Genomic DNA, 23376 nt, shown 5'->3' on the forward strand with positions numbered 1-23376 from the left:
CTCTGCCCCCCTCTCTCTCCTTCTATCTCTCCCCTATCTCTGCCCCTTCTCTCTCCCCCCTGTCTCTCCCCCTCTCTCTCCACCTATCTCTGCACCTTCTCTCTCCCTGTCTCTGCCCCCTCTCTCTTCCCCTATCTCTGCCCCTCTCTCTTCCCCTATCTCTGCCCCCTCTCTCTCCCCCTAGCTCTGCCCCCTCTCTTTCCCCCTAGTTCTGCCTCCTCTCCCCCCCCCCCCCCCCTTTGTCTTCTCCTGCATTAGCATCAGCTGCCCCGCCCATGCTGCTGAAACACGTGGACTGCGCCGCTCGCCGCTCAGCGTTGGCTCCACGGCTCATGTGCCCCGTCCACTCAGAGCTTTGGCTCGTACATTCATTCTGATCCACAGCTCTTGTCCCCCACTCCTTCTGACACTTTGGCTGCGCCGTTTCAAGCCTTTGTAAACAGTTGCAGTTGGAGGCTTTGCCCCCCTTTTCTCTCCGCCTGATGACGACCGCTTGTGTTGCGATCGAAACGTCGTGAGTTTTTGTTTTTAAATGTTATTGAATTTGTATTATTTATTTTTTATTACTTTCATTATTTTTAGTTTATTTTCTATCTACGCGACTTTACCGAAAGAACCAAGAATATGAATCCCTGCAGTCACGAAAGTTTTCAGTCAAAATATGTAGTCGTCAATACATACAGGACATGTAAGAGGCGACGTTTTGGGCAATGGCTCTTCTTTGTCAGCAGAGGGCAGTGTAGGAAATTGCATTGGGAAAATCCATTGCTGAAATGCAAGTGTTTCCGTTTCATTTATTTATTTGGTATAGCACTGTGAGCCATTCGGCTCTTGAATAGTGGTGTGGCCAAGCCACAATTCTGCCACATTCTGGAACTGGTGTGAACAGACTGTTCCTCGCTTTCACCATGCTCATCGAAACTGGTGTCCAGCGTCAACAGAAAACAGGCACAGCACATGCTGATTGATCTCTCTGCTTCCTGCCTGTGACACTGTTTGGTATCATGGCCTGCTGCTGAATTTGGCCAAAACCGTGATATTGATGTTATGCTGTAAAACTAATGGACCGCGATGCTCAGCAACCGTACTTTAAGGGTTACACCTCGTAGGGGGGGGGGGGGGTAAACACAAGCCGCTAGAGAATTATGAACAATTACCTTCCTCAGGGCTCGGTACTAGCACCCTCGCGAACATATATATGTCCATAATCCGTTTTTTTGTTATATCGCGTAAATATAAACGTGTCGTGAAACCCGCCATCACCCGACACAGCCAATTAGTGAGGTTTGCCACGTTAACAAAACGTGGCAATCGTTACTAGTACAGCAATACCGGTGTGTTGGAGAGCAACGCCACAACATTTACAATCCGAGTACGACGTTTCGCCAGTAATTACAACCGGCATCAGAGTGAACCCACAAATTGTATTGTCAAACGTATATACATACAAAAGTGACCTTCCATGTATATCATACAAAATATACATAAACAGATGACATCGCTCTTGCTTTACAGGGCACAAACCTGGAGAACATTGCCAATACTCATCACATTTGCTTCAATTCGGAAGCTGCTAAATGTATGCACGTTCAAGTTCAATACCAAGGCCAGGAAGCAATGTTTTAACGGTGGTGGCAGGCTGGAACTGGTTGCCCACACAACCTGTGGTGGAAGCTGATTGAATGATACCCCTTCAAGAAACGCCTCGATGACATTCCTGTAATCAATCTGCTACTGGCAACCGATCGAGATAGATGGACCAAAGAGGACGCCTCTCTTATCAGAAGGGCTGCCAATTATTCAAAGTACGAAAACAGGGCGTTAAACTAAATTTTTCGTTCGTAAATCGGGGGAATATCTGTACTTATATCCTCCTACGTTCATGCTTTCTCACTTTCAACCAACCTGCACTGACCAGCATGGTTAAGTATGGCCAAACAAGTATACTTCATCATACTGGTTGTCAATTTAATACAACGAAAAAATTCCAACTCTTAGTCCTGAACTAAAATATCCATCTATATCACCCTTCACGACACAAAAATGAAAATAAAGAACAGATGTATTTCAACGATTTAATAATAATGAATTTAAAACTACAAATAATTCACCTTTTCAGTGAACTCGCCAAAAGATATTCTGCACGTTGGAATGAACGTAAAGGTGATGGAGATGCGTTAATGTTGCACTGTAGGGACACTGTGATGCTGTCGTGGATGGATGATGCAGCCTCATGGTTGCTTCTTATTTGATCTCACGGTGCGTGCCGTGTGAAATTTTATTCGCGTGGAAATTCAGTTTCGCTAATCGAAAAGTGTCCATAGTTGGTGAATTGCATCAGCGCAAAATTTCGTAAACCGAACGTCCGTAAATCGGAGGAATATCTGTACTTCTATCTTCCTACGTTTATTCACTTTCAACCAGCCTGCACTGACCAGCATGGTGAAGGATGGCCAAACGAGTATACCTCATCATACTGGTTGCAGGCTATTTGAGAAGGCCCTCGTCCAAAAAGGTAGGCCCTTGTACAACAGTGAAATGGCAAAATGGCAGTAACATATACAGCTCACTTCATCGTCCAATACTTGGTAGAGGTGCTCTTCACAAATGCAAACCAAAATATGAATGTAAAAAAAAACACGCGATATTGAACACCCATGATTAACTAGCACAAATCTGCTTCTGGAGACACATACAAGCAAAAAAAAGGTCGTGTATTTTACGGTAGTTCATAGTTGGGGTGTACGTTGCAAGCAATCTGAATTATAGCATTTGTGTGTTTTGCACTGTTACCTCTATAAACTGTGGGAGGCTGCACAACCACCGAGTTTACAGCCTGTGTATGTGTAGCGTCGGATCGCGTATGCACACATCACCTGTATCCACTTACCTGCAGTTGCAGCCAGAGGTCGGTAGGGTGTGCTAGCCAGTACGAGGGGATAGAGAGGGAGGTGGTCCCAAGGAAGGCTGCGTTCCCCTCCCCTACCCCAGGTGGGTGGCTGGGAGGGGGCCTTTCCAGGATCTTCTGGAAGGTTCCAGAAAGGGGGCGGTACCAGGGGCCTGGAGGTATATAAAAGGGGCACCCCCAAGCGCAGCTCTGGGCAGTGCTACGAAGACTGAAGGCCAGCTAGACTAGGACCCTGGTACCTCGAGCCCGCTGCCCTTGTAAGGGCCGGGTCGAGCTTGGACCAGTGGTCGAGACCCGTACCTTGGCTGGGTCGGGTCAGATAGCCTCCCCTAGGGCACTGATAGCCGGAGGGCGAAAGAGTTAAGTTGCCAACTGTGAGTCACGTTAGCCCGGAAGCTGTGCCTGCCTAAATAGTGGACGTTAAGGGAGTTGTATGTTAGTTAACCAATAAACCGTGTTGCCTCTACGACAACGTCTTCGTCTCCGTAAAAAACTCACTACATATGCACAACGCCTGTTGCAAAACCACTGCTGAACGAGGGAAACCTCACCCAACTAAACATGTAACGTTGGGCCATCGTTAGCCCAACGGTTCCAACCACATGCCAATGTTACGTGTTGGGACTGAGTTATTCCACCACACTTCACGCTGGTCAGCACGAGTTGACAGGGAGCTAAGTGTAATACAACAATAGATTATGTTTCAATGACGACAACGTAGCCCCGCAGCGGCCTATAACATGTGTTATACATGGTGGTCATTCATTCAAGCACTGGTTTGGGAATCAACCTTTGCTTAGCTTTCCGAGATCTGACGAAAATCGGCGGCATTCTGGTTGATATGGCCATTCATAGGGCAGCCCGCATGGGGCATGATGTACAAATACGGTACGTGTATAGTTGTGCAACGGATTTATGCAAACCATTCTCAATCTTCATAGTTTATTCGACAGACAGGGGAGAATGTACAAAACCGACGGGGTCGAGGCCAAGGTCTATTTGCTTCAGGGTTGCTCGTTAACTTGACTCCAGCAGTCTAGCTGATCTTTGGACTGGCACGATATGTTGTTTACAGAGCGAAGGTTGTGGATTAAATTGGCAGCTGTCCTTTTTAAAAGCCATTGTTAGATTGCCTCTCCTTGACGTATCGGTTGTGAGGGATGTTCTTTAGACCATGATTAAGTCATCCTCCATCCCTCGGCCTCCAACCCACAATGGGCAATGTGGTAAAGTATGGTCATGTAAGCCTGATGGCAGTCATGCGGTGAGGCCTTCATCCAGCAGTGGATTGACACAAGGCTGCCTTTTTAACACCATGTTATTGTCAAACGTACGTGAACTTTAAAGGATGTTTAGCGTTGCACATCTGTCGTGTGTCGCTGGTTGGATATTTATAAGCACTGCAGCAGGAGCTCTGTGATGACAAGACATCCTGATTTAGCCACGTGCTGTGGAAATCATGTTTTCCGTGTTGTATCATATTCGTGTTACTATACAATTAGTCATGCACAGCACACATTGGGTTCATGCCACATTTATTCCTTGCCACACTTTTTAAGTCCATAAAAGTTCAATTTACTTGGATGAATTTAGATTTTGATTGTTTTATATTTTTATTATTTTATTGTTTCCCATCTACGTGACTTTACCGAAAGGACCAAGAATATTACTTGGATGAGTCATTTATGTAAAAAAAAGGTATACGTGCTTAAGATCCCGGTGGTCTAAAACGACAGAATAGCCACACGTGCAGTTATTTTGAGCTGGTGGTCTGCATATGGCTGAGAGCTTTTACGCACACTATGCTGTCTAATATTTTTGTTATTAAATCCGATTAGTGGACATGTATGCCTTTTAAATGTTATTCAATTAATGTCCAGGGGAACTGTATTGCATTCACAGTTCTTTACACAAAGCCAGTCGTGGCTATTACTTAAAATGTTAAGAGACTCGTGGAACTCTTTAATAATAATTTTTAAAAAAACACACGGCCAGTTTTTATCCGAATAAATTATTTCTCCAACGTTACTTCTTTATGGAAATCCAATTACCGGAGCGTCAATAACACGTGGGTTGGATACCCATGACCAAATCGCCTGCATGCTAAGCAGGCTTGATTCTGGTAAGTCGTCCACATGGGCGAACCACCTTGATTGCTTCTTACGGCTGTGGGAATTCGTGGTTGGCAGCAGAGGGCAATGCATCAACCATGTTATTGTAAACGTCTATCTATGCTCCAACGTCTATGCTTCATATATTCACAACACACACACACACACATTCACCAGCGTGCTCAGATTTGGGCAAATTTCCCCCACAATCTGCATGGCGTGGGGAGGCATTGGTCATGTAATAAATCTTGTTTTCACTTTGCACAACAGTCTCTGCATCGCATGCCACACTGTAGCCCATTTGCTTGGATTCGGCGGGGGGAGGGGCGGTCACTGTTTATTAATTCAATGCAATGTATAGCGTAATTGGAACTCCTTAAAACAATGTTATAACGCCTCGTCATGTCATGACGAGGTCTCATCCCAAACATCAATAGTGTGCACATGAAGACAGATCTACGTGTTGTCTATCGAATAAGGATCTTTGTCGCCATCTCGTGGTTACTTTCATGCGGTAACAATGGGCAGGCACAAGTCACCGGCATGCCAATTTTACAATAAAGAAAGTCCGTATGAATTCCAGCAATGTTATTATCCATACACACACCTGTCAACCCCTTTATCAGTGCCTTACCTTATTACAGACCAATTCAGACCTTGTTGGTCACCCCGTGCCCCTTATAAACCTGAACGTTCATCCTACAAAGTCCCATCACAAGTGAGAAACACAGAGAAAAACATTTTTTTCTAGATTTGAAGTTTTCGTGACTGCAAGGATCCATACTCTTTGGTTCTTTCGGTAAAGTCACGTAGGTAAAAAAATAATAATAAAAATAACTAAAACAAAAATGAAAACTTTTTTTTTGCCCGTATTGAAACGACTGTACGCCGTGTGGACATGAAGACTCAATTTCCCTGTACAAGAATATGCATACACCATACAAAATATGCACAAATGGAAATTTTAAAACTCTCCGGATATGCGGCTGTGGTCACCCCGAACAGACCGTGGAACAAATCACGACTCAATGCCCGATTCACAAAGATGAAGGGAGGCATCATCACAGCGATTAACTCCGCTACCCCAGACGCAATGATCTGGCTCAACCACCTCGATATAAAATGATAGTTGTTGCTCTACATCAACAACAGCTATACGAAGAAGAAAATAAAATACTGAGGGTTTCAAAATATTTCAGCTGCAGTAAACAACCAAGGGCATAAAATGCTTTAAAGTAACTTTAGCGAGATGATGTTCTTACCCATCTCTTCGGCATCAAATATTGGAGATCTCTATGACCAGCAGAGGTCAGTGGTGGACGGGCTATTTTATTTGACAAACGTTAAGCCTATCGCGAATTCGACACACATCAAATCAGTTGCATTTGGAGGCTTGCCCTCTTTTCTCTCCGCCTGATGAAGACCGCTTGTGTTGCGATCGAAACGTCGTGGGGCTTTTTATTTTATTTTTAATTTAATTTATTTTTATTTTCTATCTACGTGACTTTACCGAAAGAACCAAGAATACATCAAATCAATGTTCTGGACGAGAATTTTGCCGAGTTTAATGCTTACACATTTCCAAGGTACCAATTCTGTACAAATCAATGGGTATTAATGTCAGTTAAGCTCTCCTGACATCGATCTAGAGTACTGTACAGCATTCTTAATAACAAAATCGATAAGCAAAGTCTTCTACATATGCTGTATCTGTCTCTGCACGTAAATAAAAGTATTTCTCACGTAACCCATTGGTTCAATAGACTTCTGGGATCGCACTATTTCAGCAGTATTTATTCAGTAGACTAAAACAAAACAACTTAGGACCGAATATATTTCGGATGCTTCATGCTGTTCTGTGTTCTTTTCACCTGTACTTATTATTTTCTTGCCCCTGATTTAATTGATACAATATACAGCACGAGACAACAAAACATGATACATTTTACGAAGTATATGAGCTTTGTTTTCGTTTGATTTATTGCATATGCGATCATAAACTTCACACAATACCGTAAAATAATGACAATAATTTTCACATCAATTAAAATGTACGAACAGTTGAAACCGTAATAATTTAACAAATACAACATTTCGCTTTGCATACATCCAGGACAGACGTTGTAAACACAATGCACGTGTGGTGAATGACCTTTGACCTCAAACAATTCACCAAAATGGCACGCTCCATCAGGCCGAAATGGGTTTGTGCTAATCTGCGAATAGGAGCCAAAACCTTTTAGCGCAGTTAATAAGCACAGTACAAATACCACATTTTGAAACGAATATACGCCAAGTTAATCACCTCCGACGAGCACGGTTGGCGATGTACGATGCATCAATATTGTACAGTGTGAATTTCATGCAGGCAAGTGGATATAAAGTTACATCATCAAAGGTGAAAATGGGGTGCAGACAATACGTTTGATCTCAATATATTGTTTTGTAAAGTAACATTTTTAGCACGTTTAATTCAACACACATTGTGGATGGTATTTGTGCAAAACCAAAAGTGTAAGCTGCACTTTTTAACATATATACGTAAACTATTCTTTGGTTCTTTCGGTAAAGTCACAAAGTAAATAAAAGAAAAAAATTATGTTTTATTTGTATTTTATTTACTTACATTTTTTCTATCTACGTGACTTTACCTAAAGAACCACAGAATATGAATTCCTGCAGTCACGAAAGTTAAGTCAAAATTTATACGTAAACTAGTTTGTGGATTCCCTCATACCGTATCACGCTAAACAGTTCAGTACAAGACTGGGGAAGCTGCCTCACGGTATCGTCATCTACTGCACTACGATCCCAGCCACCCGAATTGGATTCCCAGTCCACAGCTAACATTAGTGGCGAGTTCTATACGGACCAGTCGCCAGAGTCCCTTTTACCGACCCACTTTAACCCGCATCAACCTGCTCAGTTAAATAGTTAGCACCAGACAATTTTGCAATTCCCCAATACTTGTAGCAAATTACATTATTGCACAATCCACTCAAGCATTTTAAAATGTAGAACCAAGAAATTCCTCCCGTGCAGCACCCCCTCAAATAAAATGCACTCTACATTGTGTTGAGGCAAAAACTTTCGTATTTTCTCGTAGGGCACTCAACATTATAACACCGCAACATACATGCTGCAGACACAACCTTGGAGAATGCATCCATTCCGTCAAGCTCCAAATGCACAGTAAAGTTCAAAAGAATCCACAATTAATCATGATAATACATTTTCCCAGTATACGGTGTGAATAGGGCTTCCCTGTCGGGGAAATATAAAAAAAGGGGACTGGTACGAATGAAATTACAATTGATCTTAAAGGGCATATTCAGAGGTGTACACTTGAGAAAGTCTAACATATGTTCATGTTTTCCATCTTGAAAGCCTTTGGTTTAACATTGTCTCCACTTCAATAATGTCTTGAAGAGATGGATTCCATCAGCGTTATTCAAACTCACTTAAATAATGCACAAAACGAACTTGCCAATAAATGTTCTTCCAAAAGGAGGGCACCTTTAAGAATGAGCATTCTAAACGAGTATCTTGTAACTTGCATCCCTGCCGCAATTCACATACGTTTGTTTGGGCTCAATGAACGTCAATTCACCCCCGCCTGTTGGGAGTGCCACCGTAGCCCACTCACACGGCTATGTTGTAGCTGTCGGTGCGGTTCCTGCAGCATTTCCGGATGAAAACCCAGTAGGAGATGATCATGATGATCCAGAAGAGGACGTAGGCTACAGACCCATAGATCAAGTATTTTTTATCTTCTTCAGAGTGGTTTACCTGCGTCTCGTGGTAGATGGCGAACGCAATTCCTCCGAACAAAATGGCCGCCCAAATTGACAGCGGCAGCAGGGGGATGTAGTTGCCCACCATCTTCTTTCGGCCGGAGGTGCCCCAGCTGCTCTTGTTCATGGTGATGATGGCAAAGTACTTGGTCGGCAGAAGGCTCGTCATGTAGAGCACCGAGTAGAGGGACATGAAAACCATGACCAGGTTGCCCCGCAGCCAGCAGGCGTAGAGGCTTTTAATGAAGCCGATGATCTGGATGGCGCACAGCACCCAGAGGATGTCCCAGATGCTGCCGGTGTAGAAGAGCTTAATAACTGTGGCTGTTACGAAGAACGGGAAGATACCGGCTACAGTCGACTCGTAGGTCATCCACAGATGATGCTTGTGCCACCACATGGCGTTGAAGAGCCACTCGCGGAAGTATGACTTGGTCCAGCGCGTCTGCTGGTTGAGCCAGCGAAGGTACTGCGCTGGCGTTTCTGAGTAGCAAATGGACCTGCTTGTGTACCTGTAAAATGATAATTTGTATAAATCGGATGCTTAAAATAGAGTGGAAGCCACACGGCAATATAGTGAAAGGGCTAAATAAAGGTAAGACTAATATAAACATTTTTTTAAAAGTAATAATGCCAATGTTTAGAATTATACGATTCATATAAAGTGCCACTCTCTCCAAAAATAATATAAAAAAACACATTTTTTAAATATGGTAATTTTTTGTGTTCCGATAGTAACAACAATTAATTAGCTAATGAACAACAGTGGGTGGCGGTGGTAGCCAGTTAGGGGTCACCCTTTCATTTTATAAAACCTTAGTGGGAATGTCACACGAGATATAGACAGGAGATCCCAATGTAATGAGATAAGATCAGTAGAGTTAAAATATAAATCTAGCGAGATGAGAGAGGAGATGCAGATAAGTTAAAGATGAGACATTCATTGACATTTAAAAAAAAAATTATCGTAATTGTTATGTTCGGATTAGAATATCAGGTGATATTTGGTTAGCAAATCTTTTTTCAATAATCCAGGGTCCCCCTGAGCTGTTTGGGGTCCTCAAGCTTTTGCTTAGTTTGCTTATGCACGAGGGCATGGGCGGATTTTGTGGGGATGGGGGGGGGGCAATGCCCCATCCAAACCAGACTCCTTTATTAATTCAGTTTCAGTAGTTTACCATTAAGATAATTAATTTATGCACCCGTGATTCATAATGTGAGGGGCAAAGCGAACTCCCGCCCATGCACAAGGGGTTAACACAGAGAAACACACATGGACTCACTTTGTAGCATATCCCATGCTCAGCATACGGTTAGTGAGATGGCGGTCATCGCCAAATGTGCAGTGGGTCCCCAGGAACTTCTGATTGTACCAAGACTCCATGAACTGTTGCAGCAACACGTTCCTGTAGAGACCTGTTGGAAATATTCATTGGACTCTCAAATACCGATATCAAGATACTGACACGTTAAGATAGTTCTCAACCTGTATGGGGCCCTCTCTCAAAATATAAATAAGTAATATTTAAAAATACTTTTAAAAAAACACGCTTTAATGAAATGTACCGTGCTAGTAATGGAAGAACTCCACGACTCCAGTAAGTGGCCCCGAAGCTTGCCATAACGTAAGGGGCCGTGGTGATTTACAGCCAACGTCAGTTGACCGTGGACAATTGAATCGATTGGCGGTGACCCGGGTCACCATCGTGACCCGGGGGTGCCAAAACCTCCATAACTCCAAAACCAGAAGGCCTATGAAGACGGGAGATGTCACTGAGCCCGATACGCACGCCAAATATGGAAATTAAAAAAACACGCAAAACACCCATAAAAAAGGGGGGCTGCTGGGGATTTGTGCGTGGCAACGGCTGTTTATTGCCTGTTTTGAAAGTACATCGGGATGCTGGTCTGGTCATTCCCCAGCACGTTCTGCTTCTTACGGGGGCAGCCACCCCCCTTGTCTTTGGGAGCGAGACCACTTGGAGGCAATGGCGCACCAGGCGCTCGCTTGGTACGGCCAGCGGTCATGGTCGTGCTGGCGGGATCGACATCGTCGTCCTCATCATCGCTCCCAGCGTCGCCCTCCGGCAGGACAGGGTGATAGTACCAGCGATGCTCCCCGAAAAAAGCCTTAAACTATGCCCGGCCCACCAATATTTTGTGGTGACCCGGGCTACCGCCAATCGATGCAATTAGACCCAAGCCGAAAGATAACATATAAAAAAAAATGTTTAATTTTTTTTGTTATAGAATATAATATTGTCATCAGTATGACATGTATAACAAGTTTGCAGTCGATACCACATTGGGAAGTGGGTTAAAATTGAGTTACAAGATTTGAGGATACGACAACAACAACAGACAGCGAGTTCAATAAAAGCGTGTAAAAAACAGGCACGACTAAAAATAAACTCTGCTCTTTCACATATACACCTAACATTATTCACAGGAAATAAAAACGACTTGCGTGTGATTTTACAGAAATGTGCTGCTCGTGATGGTGCAGGCAGTGATGGAACTAAGCAATTTGGTACTGACATCGGTGTGCAGTGGCACGGCATGGTTGGCAGGGTTCCTGGTGCCAGGCATGAAATGAGGCTCCTTGTCCAATCCCCCTGCCGTCCCCACCCCCTCTTCAGAGTGGCGCCTGAGCCCGGTGCAGTTGCACTGCCTGCAAAATCTAAAGCTACACCACTGCCCGCTGTCACAAATTCGAGAGCATTTTTGCTTTGGTGAAGTTGCAGGCTGCAAAGCCTTTTATTATTATTATTAGCAATACTTGGGATGCAGCCTGGGCAGTTTTGGACGCACGGCCCAGGTAGGTACCTGCAGAACAACATTTTTTAAGTATTTGTTTGCTCCCAACTCCATGCTCCATGCCTTGATCAACCAGCAATGACCTTCACTGGCGAAGTATAGTTAAAAAAACCCCTTACATCTCACACGGTTTGACGAGGCTCTCATCCATCAGTGGGTTTAAAGGGCTGCTGCACATGTACATGCAGAACAACTGGGTTGATTTTTTTGCTTTCGTTTCTCAAAAATCCAATTATATTCCAGGACGTTTGCGAAATTCACATTTCCGCAACTTACAAATCAAGCCAAGTAAATTGTATTGATTCTTACACACGTGGCACCTTTCCTGGCACAAATCTTCCGCTCAAAGCGGCGTCCTAATTTGGGATTCCAGATCGCAGACGTTGCCGCATGTATCGTAGGCATGTCGAGCTTCTTTCGCACCATACGCAGCCAACCGCGCCGATCGGGTGAAAGTCGAGGCTTACCGAGGGGTCCACTGATGCAGGAAACACAGTCGAAGTACGACTGGCACGACCGCTCCACGTTGAAGGCCATCCAGTAGCGGAGGTTGCTCATGAAGCTGATGTAAGAGTCGTTGAGGTTGAGGATCCTCACGTCGCCCCCGACTGCCCCGTATTCCTTGTTGTAGTCTAGCACCTTCACCAGCTCCAGCGTGGCATCCGTTTCCAGTTTCGTGTCCGAGTCACACACCTGCCTCCAGCAGTAACAACGACAACAAGAAGACCTCGTTATAGTTGACATTGTAAAGCACTGACTTGTGGGAGGTCAACAGGTTTGTGTGGCATGAATATCGACATTATACTTAATTGTAGCCGTGGGCGGAGTTTGCGGGGGGGGGGGGGGGCACGGGGGGGGGGAATCCCCCTCCCCCCCAAACTGGACAACTTGATTAATTTATGTTCATTAGTTTACAATTAAGATTAAAATTAAATCAATTATATGCACCCGCGACTCCTAAAGTGAGGGACAAAGCCAATTCCTTCCCCCACCCCCAAACATAGAAGTCAAACTCCGCCTCTACATTTTAGCCTATTTATAAACCGTATATTTAAACATCGACAACATGTATTTATATGCAGCCTATGAATATACATTTGATAATTGAATATGTTTAATACGTGCCTGTTAACTAAATGTCCCCGATTTATCAGCTGCTTTAATGTGTGCAACAAACGTAATATTTTCCACGCCTGTAAAATGATTTATTGCCGATAAGTAAAGATGCGCGAATTAAGTTACTTAATATGTTGTCGACAATTGGGGACGTAATGCATAGGTTTGCAAAATATTTCGTCGATTTTTTGAACGTATAAAATAATCAAACCGAGCAACGAGCATCACGTCATGCTGATTGTTACGAATGTGCGATCTTTACCACTTGGCTCAGAGCCATCAATGGAGATGCATTAGCACTGCACACTCTTTATTATAAGCATGGCTTTTTACTTGAACTTTAATTATAGTCTGTACAAAATATACACGGGAGAGTAGGAAATATATATTATTGGCTTTCATCCACTAATGCATTGGATTTTTATAAAGATGTGGATTTATTTTTTTTCAGCAGGTAGGGCCCAATGAGCTGCGAGGTGTCTCTCTATCGCACTGGTTCTTAACCTTTAACCTGCACCCCTTTGGTTCCTCTGAAAGGGCATCTCGCACCCCAGGATAAGAACCACCACTGCTCTATTGCAATGCTGCCCTGCGACGGTACAGATGTTGTACAGTTACGGGTCTTAGTGGCACAATCGTTGGTGGCAAAGGTCACGATACAGAACGAGCGAGTGTCCGTGCGTGCTTTGCATGTTGCAGGAAAAGGGAACTGGTCAAAACTAGAGAAGGAAAAACACGACATTGTATTACGAACAAAAATAAAGGAACTAGGAAGCAAATTTTGATTTAAAGCTTTCGTGACTGCAGTGATTCATATCTTGGTTCTTTCGGTAAAGTCACTTTGAAGGGAAACAATACAATAATAAAATATATATATAACAACGTGACTTTACCGAAAGAACCAAGAATATGAACTAGCAAGCAGTTAGCGTGCTGCGCTACGAACCCGAACACCCTGAGTACGATTCCCGCTCACGGCCACCAACACCCAGTGACGATTGTCTGAACCGGTACTGGGCCTCCCCCTAGGTCGACTCAGCCTCAAATGAGTACCTGGTGCGGTGTGTAGTAAACATTGCCGCTGGGGAGACAAAGGCGGCCCGGCGTGGTGCTGGCCACCTACCCCCTCGTTTGCCGTGCCGGCCTTCGTAGGTCCTCGCTAACAGCACTTGCCCCAACAGTCTGTTACAGGCTACACGGGAGATCTTTGTCTTTTTTGCCTGCTCTGGCCAAAGATTTTGAGGCTATTGAACCAAATAAAATCTGTCAACACATTGTGATGAATATTGCACGTTGTGTTATTGCACCTCTACAAAATGTCAACATACATTATGTCTGTCACCCACTAAGTCTCGTGTCAGATGTTGAATTAACGCTTGATGGCTACTCATCGATTGCTTTGCGTGTATTTGTGTGTGTGGGGGAGAATGGTGGTCCAGTGGTTAGCGCACTGCGTTATGAACCCGGCGAGCCGAGTTCGATTCCCACTCACAGCCAACACCGGTGATGGATCATCTGAACCGCTCTTGGGCCTCCCCTAGGTCGAATCAGCCTCAAATGAGCACCTGAGTGCGGTGTGTTAAACATGGTCACTTGGTGCTGGCCACCCCACCCCCTGCCGGTAGCCTTCACAGTTGCTGCTCGCTAACAGCACTTGCCCCAAAAGTCTGTTCAGGCTCTACCGCGGGGGGGGAGGGGAGTTCTTCGTGTGAGCCGCGTCCCAACGACTCGCCTGAATGTAGTCCACCGAGCCGGCAAGGGCCTTGAAGCACGTGTACATGACCTCGCGCTTGCCGCCCCATTGCTGCATGATGCAAATGACGCGCTTGGTCCTGATGAGCTCCTCCACCTCCAGCCGCTGCTCGTCCTCGATCGCGATTTCGGCGTACAGGTCGTCCTCGGTCGAAAGACCGCTCTCGGGCGGTGCCCACGAGTGGTAGTTGTGCTTCCACACGAACGTCTCGGCCTCGTCGCCGAAGATCTCGCAGAACATGTCCATCATGTACCGGTCGTCGTCGCTGTTACCGTCAATGACCATGATGATCTTGAGCTTGTCGGCCGGGTAGTACACGTTCTTGACCGAGACGAGGCACTGGCGCAGGTAGTCGGGGTCCTCCTGGTAGGCGGACACGGTGAGCGCCACCGTGCTCGTGAAGAAGCACGGGCGCTTGTCGTTGAGCATCTTGCGACGCTCCAGGTAGGCGAAGAACCCCTGCACGATGAGGTGCAGCGCCAGGAAGGCGCCGTAGAGGCCGAAAGCGATCTTCTTGTACTCGTCCGTCACCAGAGGCAACGAGATCGCGTAGGTGAATATGAGCCCTCCGAGCACCAGGAAGGCGAAGAGGATGGTGTAGAGGCGTCGACATACCGACTTGGCGGTCTTCTTCCCCCCCAAACCCATGTCTGTGGATTAGAGGCAATGCAAGAACACGTTCAGATCATGTCTATGGATTACAGGTAAAACAAAGACAAAGATCCCCCTCCCGTGTAGCCTCAACAGACTGTTAGGGCAAGTACTGATAGCGAGCACCTATGAAGGCTCGCACGGTATACGAGGGTGTGGGTGGCCAGCAACACGCCCGGCCGCCTTTGTCTCCCCAGTGGTGATGTTTAAACACCGCACCAGGTACTCATTTGAGGACGAGTCGACCGATGTTGGCTGAGCGCGGGAATTAATCTCGGGTCATAGGGCAGCTCGCCAACCCCTGCACCACCGCTCTCCAGGTAGTTTCACGTGTTACGCGTGTAACACACGTGTTACACGCGTGTAACACACGTGTTACGTGTGAAACTCGCGTGTTACGCGTGAAACTCGCGTGTAACGTGCGTGAAACCACGCGTGTTACGTGTGAAACCACAACGAACTCTCCTTAAATCGAAAACCGAACCACTCTTAATCATCCTCCCTCCCGGTCATAAAAGCGACTAGCAAGATTGTTCCCTGAACAGCAACAATCCAACTTTATTTACAGACAAGTTATATAATGCACACTGTAAACTTACCTATACTCTTTGGCTCTTTCGGTAAAGTCACGTGGGTATAAAATATAATCCAGCAGTGGAACTGTTGAACTTCAGCCTGAGGATGACCGCTTGTGTTGCGATCGAAACGTCGTGATTTTGTTTTTCTACCTACGTGACTTTACCGAAAGAACCAAAGAGTATGCATTCCTGCAGTCACGAAAGCTTCAAATCAAGACTGTCAACAAACCTGTTTAACACGTAGGCTTTCGCGAACAATATCATCCATACGAGTTTTTGTTTTGGGTCAGATCGCGTAAATATTTACCTGGATGTGTATTGCTATGTCATTTGCTGTAATATATTTAACGCTTTTCTAATTACAGAGTCAAACGGGACCACGTACAATATACATCAAAGGACATTTTAAACTATTTTAAATTTTACCAAGTAAGGCCCACTGAGCTACATAGCTCTTTTTCAGAAGCTACCTGGCCACAAATGATGGCTCAACAAATTGGTTTATCATCACGTGAAGATTCATCGCAGCCACATACTACAAACGCATGGTGTCTCTACATGTGGAGGGAAAAATTGGAAGACATGGAGAAAAATCCACGCGACCACGGTTGAGAACATTCAAACTTAAAATATACAGCAGCAGGCATCAGGGTCGGGATTAAACCCACGACCTCCTGTATACCAGGCCAGGAAGATACCATCTCGCCACTGTGGCGCCCCATACAGCTACATTTTCACAGACTCGCTCAATAAAAACGACCATAAAGGTTAAATATACCAAGAGTTATCTGCAGTAAAGCAGGCTGCCTCTTGCGGCGATGAAGCTCTTATCCTCACCTGGTGATGTCGTGAGCAGGGTGCAAGATGCCCTTTTGTCTTGTCGCAGGGTTGCTGTTGGTGCTCTTGCGAGTGAGTGCCCGTGGGAGGTTGGGTGGGGGTTGCTATCTACAGATGCCTGCCTCTTGGATCGGGCTTTATATACGAGCCCAGGGTTCCGTTCACGTGCCCGTGCGTATGGGGGGTTTAGGTGTGGTGAGGTTTACCTTCGATTGACGTAGAGCACGAAGGGCGTGTGCCTGTTTGTATTTGTGTGTGGGCGCGTGCGCGCCTACGCGCGCCCCCTTTTTACGCACTGATAACGCAATTTATAGAAGGCGCTTTTGATGTTGTCGATGGCAGTCGACACGACCGTGGAAGAAGAAGAAGAGCCTCCCATATACAATGAGAAAGATTATTTAGCGTTAAGTCTAAAGTGACATTATCGTTCGGATACGCGTGTGTTGAATTGGAAAGTGGTGGTGGTGGTGGTGTGGGGGGGGACAAATCTCTAGTCCTCTTCACGTGAGAGCTGAGATTTTGTGAACGCTTTATCAATGTTATATCAAAGGAAATTGTCGCTTCATTTTCAACATTTTGCTGAAAAACCAAATGAATTGGACATAGTTGCAATTTCCCACGTGACAACGTCATTTGATTGGCTCTGTCGGGTGGTGGAGAGTTATAGAGCTATTACACTGGAATATTTTGCTACGTATAAAATGTACCTTAAATGAGTCAGGAAAAGTTCAGTGTTACATTATATCACGATTCCCAGATTTGCATTGTCTCGTATTAATTAAGAATCCCATTTACGTAAAATAGTCGTTTACCATTAAAAGTACTGCGTGCAAACATTAATGCAATCGAGAAGTTGTACTATAAGTAATTGGTGCGATATTACCCGTGGTTGCATAACACACCTTTAGATAATGATTAACAAATATCCTATAATTAGCCATGTGTGAGCCCTGTGATATTTACGGGTTTTTTTTCAATGGAGACCCACCTTCCTTGTGATTATGTGGGAACGTGTATTTTGCAGTAGTAATTCATTTGCAAATTAAACATTGGATTCAGAGATGGGCAACGCAATGGCGTTGCAATTGAAGTCACATTAACCTTTAATATCAGGCGACATTAGGGGTTAGAATGTTTAGTAAGTTGGCCCTGAGTCATTTCTGAATATTCGCAGAAAGGGAGTGATAACCGCGCCTGCAGATTTGTGGAAAGAAAGCACATTTCTGCCACTAGCGTCCAGAATATTTCTAAACTGATCAGACTAGATTTTCGTACAATAAAATACCTTGCTCGGATTATATTCACCCACTCGTCGTCCGATTCAAATGCCATTTGGCTCACCATCGAACAAAGAAGATCTCACTGCATCGCGTGCTTTCAGATGCGCTTCTGCGGCCGTCTGGAAATGCTAACTCCTTCCAAAATTACGAAGCCACTGGAGCTATGCCACTTTTAAATCATCTAGGATTGACAACTAATTTATTTGAGCACGGTTGGCTACGTTCGGTGCCGAAAGAAGTTCAACAAACATACGACATCCATGAGATATGAAAAAATGCCGTATCTTTCATTTTTGCATAAGTTAGAGGTTGAAGGTTCGTCTAGTGTCAGGGTTTACGTTAAGGGTTAAGGATTAAGGTTAGAGGTTTATAGTTTAGGATTACGGATCAAAGATGAGGTGTTATGCTTTCGGGACAGTGGTGCCTCAGACCAATTATTTTTCTACACGTGCCTACAATATGTTCTAAACATTTATGACAGTTAATTTAATCAACAACTTGTGCATTCACCCACCCACAACAATCCACGAGCGATCCTCTGGATGGATGGGTTGGTCGTTTTATTAAGTTATGAGCAATACACCAATGCTCGACCCCACCATCTAACATCACAGCCACCTTGCGTGGTAATCTGAAGATGACGCAGCAATGGATGGGTGTCAGCATTTTTTTGGGAGTGTTTCAGTACACACAAGATTACTCATTAACTACATCTCAAAGTCATCCATGAAAAAATGAATGACATTACAACATCAATGGCACCGCCCTTGCTTTACAACTCAAAGCGCACAATAAAGTTACTTGTGGTCTGGCTTTAAATCGGGCATTGGTCGGCCAGGACATGATGTCCACTGGACATCTGTGATGAGATCTGTGATGTCCAGTGAAAAGGAGCTTTATAGTTCAATCTGAGTAGGTGGCGATGATTACTATGTGTAATCCCAATTGAATAATTTGCGGATACATTTTTCAAGTTATCACTTCCTTCCTGCAAATGTTAAAAAATTACCCAGGACCAACTTACTAAACATTATGGGATCTTTAACGTTCACTACGCATCAGACGGCACGTCCTTTTTACGGTAAATACACCACCAAACAACCAAGGCAGCCTGCCGTAATTGAACCGCAAACTATTTTGGAGGTATCACCAGAGATTTTCAATCATCAAATTTTTAATAGTAGAATATAAATGTTTAATTTTAATATACCATTAAACAGTACCCCTTTTACTTGGCATATGATTGCACAAGCCAAAAGTATGTTCGTAAATCCTGAATAAATGGGGTTACACTAGTTTTAGGCATAAATAATACATTCTGAAGTAAATATCCAGTGATATTTGCTCCACATAAGATTTTATTGAACGTGCCATTGAATACTCAATGCACACTCAAAATGTTATGAAGGTGTATTTGTAAGTTAAATATGGGGCAATATTTGTGATTTTCTAGTATAAACATATAATTACTGTTTTAAAGTATCACAGAATAATTATTATTATTGTACATACCTGAATTTGTGTCTGCTTCGTGGATTCCATAATAGCAGCTTGTAATAAGCACATGTTATCGAGTGTATTTGTCAAAATGAATTAGTTGGGTCTACAAAAGTAATGAAAAGTCATGAACGAATAACACTGCCTTCAAAATAAAAAAAAATATGGGACCTATTTTGGAAATATCAAAAATGATGAAAATTAACAATAGGTTTTACCCTTTCTGGCAATAGAAAAAAAAATATATATATACTCTCTCACCTGAAGACGGTCGCTTGTTGTTGCGATTGAAACGTTGTGATCTATTATTTTTTCAACCTACGTGACTTTACCGAAAGAACCAAAGAGAATATAGTACTAGGCGACTCTCTGTACCCTATGTGTGCTGTGAAGAAGAGCCATTACCGGACACGTTACCAATTGCGTATGTTATATTTGTAAGGCAATGTTATAACCGAATGTTGTTGAGTTATCATTATAAAACATAGTTGTTACAAACGCCGCACAGAGCGATGTTCCTGCACGGCACCCGATGCCTCCAGCATGGGAGTAGGCGGGTGTGCGTCGAAGCATGCAGGCCTACTCCCATGATCAACACACAACGGTGCGTAGACGCTGATCATTGCGTAACCATGATTCCATTGATTGAAGTCACGTTATAGTATGTGACAAGGCCGTAGCCATGGACTCAACATTGGGGGGGACCAAATCTTCCAGAGGGTCTGGGGGTCCTCCCCCCCCCCCCCAGAAAAATGTTAATTTGAAAACGAATTTGCTGATATTTCCTGCATAAAATATTACAAAAAAACTCACTAACACATAGGATGGACTTTTTTTTTACAATTATGTCTAATAGTGATCTATATTATAATCACGGCCTTGGTATGTGAACATTTTGTTCTACAATCGCATGTGTAGGACATTTAATGGCAATGGTGAATGCTATTGGGGGCCATAACTAGCATATACATTATTCAGGATAGGAGAACATATTTTTGGCTCACTGTCACATGCTCGGTATAACGTCTCCTGTTTATAGTGCGTACTTACTTTGAAATACTGAATCTCTACTCTTAAAAATCGGATGATTGAAAGTCTCCCGTGATATCTAAAACTTCGTATCTAGAATGTGCCTCATGATCGTTTTCAGGTCAGCAGACGTTGCGCATGAAGTACATTAGTAGTAAGTTGATGTATGTATCTATGTACGTTGGACTTCATATTCTTGGTTCTTTCGGTAAAGTCACGTAGATAAAAAACAAAAATCTAAATTAAAACAACAAAAAAACCTACGATGTTGCGAGCGCAACACAGGCGGGTCTTCTTTTTTCTCTCCACCTGAAGCAGACTGCTTGTGTTGCGATCGAAACGTCGTGGGTTTTTTTTGCTTAAAAGTCTTGTTATCCATCTACGTGACTTTACCGAAAAAAGCAAGAATATGAATTCCTGCAGTCACGAAAGTTTGAAGTCTAAATTTACGTTGGACTTCTTTTGCACCGTGCGTAGCCTACCGTGCTAATCGGACGCGCGGAGCCAACTGTGCTAATTGACGAGACGGCTAAAGGAATTAAGACAACGGAAAAAGAGAGTGGTCACCAATGCCGTTGCTAAAGCACAGGAAATCAAGGTTACATTTTCAGGACGTGTCATGAAAACACGGGACGGAAGATCACGGATAAAATCTACTTCGGAGTGGAGACAATTTTTCAGTTCACTTTCATGTATTAGTTAGAGCCCTTTGAGCCATGTGGCTCTTGACTCGGGTGCAACCGCAACAAACAAAAACATGAACAAGGAACATCTTTTGATGTAAAGCTTTCGTGACTGCAGGGATTCATATTCTTGGTTATTTCGATAAAGTCACGTAGAAGGGAAACAATAAAATAATATATAAAACAATATTTTATTGTTTTATATATCATTTTATTAAATAAAAAACAATACAATTTTATTGTTTCATATTTTAATTATTTTATTGTTTCCCTTCTACGTGACTTTATAAAACAATAAAATGTAATTGTTTTATATTTTTATTATTTTATTGTTTCCCTTCTACGTGACTCTACCGAAAGAACCAAAGAAAAGGAACATCTTAAAAGTGACTACGCACAACAGAACAATTCAGGAAAAAACAGCAAAGTCTTCCAGAAAAAGAACCTTACGTAGCCAACCGCGCTAATCGGAGGTGCGGGGGAAGGTACAACAAACGAAACGCAAAGAGCAGTTCTAAAGCAATTAATTAACACGCGTATGTACGTAGAACGAAACATGCAGAGGAAGACGGCGGAATAGACATCAGCATTGAGACGACTGCACAGAGTTCAGAGGCCGCTACTGGACAGCAACAACTCAGGGCAGGATGGAGTGGAAGAAAATGGGGGGAAGCCCTCGTTCAGCGGCGGGGAATCGTATGCTGATAACAACGTGCTGTATGTACACAATGGTACGGCAAACCCATCAGAAATGTACCCAATCTCATCAGATATCAAAAGCTAAGCGGCTTTTGACCCTGGGTAGTTTCTGGGTGGGTGACCAACACGCTGAAAACAGGCATCACAGGCTCATGCGAGGAAATACGTCATTGGCCTCGAGAGCAGTGCAGCAAATAATCCACTGTTGTACTATACCTCTATGGTCTCACATCTATTTCTCCCTGCCTTCACCGACTTGCACTGACCAAATGCCTCCCCATCCACCCCCGAACCACTCGGCATAAGGGGTGGGGGGAGCGGTCCTCATTCAGCTGTGGAATTGACAAAATACATTTGGGGGAGGGGGGTGCGGCTGCACGTGGATCAGAGTGTTGCGTCACGAGCAAGAGAGGGCCGAGAAAAAAGAAATGAGTCACCCACTCGGCACACGGTGATCCCTGCTGTGATGTCGTCACGCTCATCCTAAACTTCACCCTTACTCGTCTTAGGCCAGAGGGGTTACTCGGCAGATCGCAGCCGTACACATTGTTATTTGAAGGCGAGTGAGTAAAACCACCGTTACCGAACAGGAATGACAGAGCGCTAACAATGACGCAAGGCTCATGACGTCTATAATAACACCCTGTGAATCCAAATGCCAAGGTTACGTGTTATAGTTATGACACACGCCTGTGATTTGTATTTACAATCGTGCTGCTCCGCGATATCATTCGTCACGATTTTTTAAGAGGTGATCATTTTACGAAACCTGGCGATAATCCCGAAAACAGTTTTCCCATAACTTGGTAATTTCATGTTTCACATTTTGTTCTTCACAGTACGTCCAATACAAGAAAGCATCTTTATATATTTTTTTATTTTTTTGTTTCATCTTTCTACCTACCACGTGACTTTACCGAAAGAACCAAAGAGTACGGATTCCTGCAGTCACGAAAGCTTCAAATCAAGATCTTTATAAAAAGTTATTCAACTGCAATCTTTATTTTACGCACGCCGGCGATTGGTAATTTAATCGTTCCAACATTCCAATCTAGGATGCGTATGAAGCATGACGTCACGCACCTGGTGGGGGGGGGGTCAGACATTTGTGACGATGTGTGACGAGGGGGGGGGGGGTGAGAAATGTGACGTCACATCAAAATTCGCAACTTTAAATAAATATAGACAACGCGTTCTACTTAAGTAAATAGACTATTTAAGATTTTTTTTCTCCGACATCAGAGTGCAGTGCCACATTAAATACGCACTACAATGACAAAAGTTTAAAGCGATTTGAAGCATGTTTTATATTTTTTTTTGGGGGGGGCAGAGCTTTGTGACGTCATATTTGAGGGGGGGTCTGACTTTTTGTGACGCCGTGTGACGAGGGAGGGGGTAAAAAATGGCGTGACGTTATTTATGGACGGCCCCTAAACACAAAAAGCAGTGCAAAAAGAAATGAGTTTTCAATCTAGATGATTTAAAAGTGCGTATTGGCTTCCTAATGTCGGAAGGAAGAACCTTCCAGACGACCGCAGAAGCGCATCTGATGCAGTGGACCGTCGTTGTTCGATGGCTGGCCAAAACAAAAATACAAGCGTACCAATGTATATTTTTCTTATG

At 43.9% G+C, this 23376-nt stretch overlaps 1 protein-coding gene across 1 annotated transcript; it reads right to left on the reverse strand.

Annotated features, from left to right (window-relative positions):
* Nucleotides 1-6792: 6792 nt before the first annotated feature.
* On the reverse strand, nucleotides 6793-22621 carry LOC116948146 (hyaluronan synthase 1-like). The gene is made up of 5 exons (XM_032964553.2): nucleotides 16566-22621; nucleotides 14479-15149; nucleotides 12098-12323; nucleotides 10097-10229; nucleotides 6793-9325 (listed from the first exon to the last, which is right to left on the reverse strand). Exons 2-5 carry the CDS (start codon nucleotides 15145-15147, stop codon nucleotides 8662-8664), a joined length of 1692 nt encoding a protein of 563 aa, XP_032820444.1. The 5' UTR covers nucleotides 15148-15149; nucleotides 16566-22621; the 3' UTR covers nucleotides 6793-8661.
* Between the last annotated feature and the right edge of the window lie 755 nt (nucleotides 22622-23376).

Source organism: Petromyzon marinus, chromosome 32, assembly GCF_048934315.1.
Source record: "Petromyzon marinus isolate PM22_M1 ecotype Great Lakes invasive population chromosome 32, UKy_Petmar_22M1.pri1.0, whole genome shotgun sequence".
Classification (NCBI taxonomy): Eukaryota; Metazoa; Chordata; class Hyperoartia; order Petromyzontiformes; family Petromyzontidae; genus Petromyzon; species Petromyzon marinus.

Excerpts from the sequence above, each read along its gene's own strand:
- LOC116948146 (XM_032964553.2), bottom strand. The coding sequence starts at position 15,147 with ATGGGTTTGGGGGGGAAGAAGACCGCCAAGTCGGTATGTCGACGCCTC. Across the intron at positions 10,230-12,097 it reads CTGCATCAGTGGACCCCTCG|GTCTCTACAGGAACGTGTTG; the intron begins GTAAGCCTCGAC and ends TATTTCCAACAG. Across the intron at positions 9,326-10,096 it reads AGCATGGGATATGCTACAAA|GTACACAAGCAGGTCCATTT; the intron begins GTGAGTCCATGT and ends ATCATTTTACAG.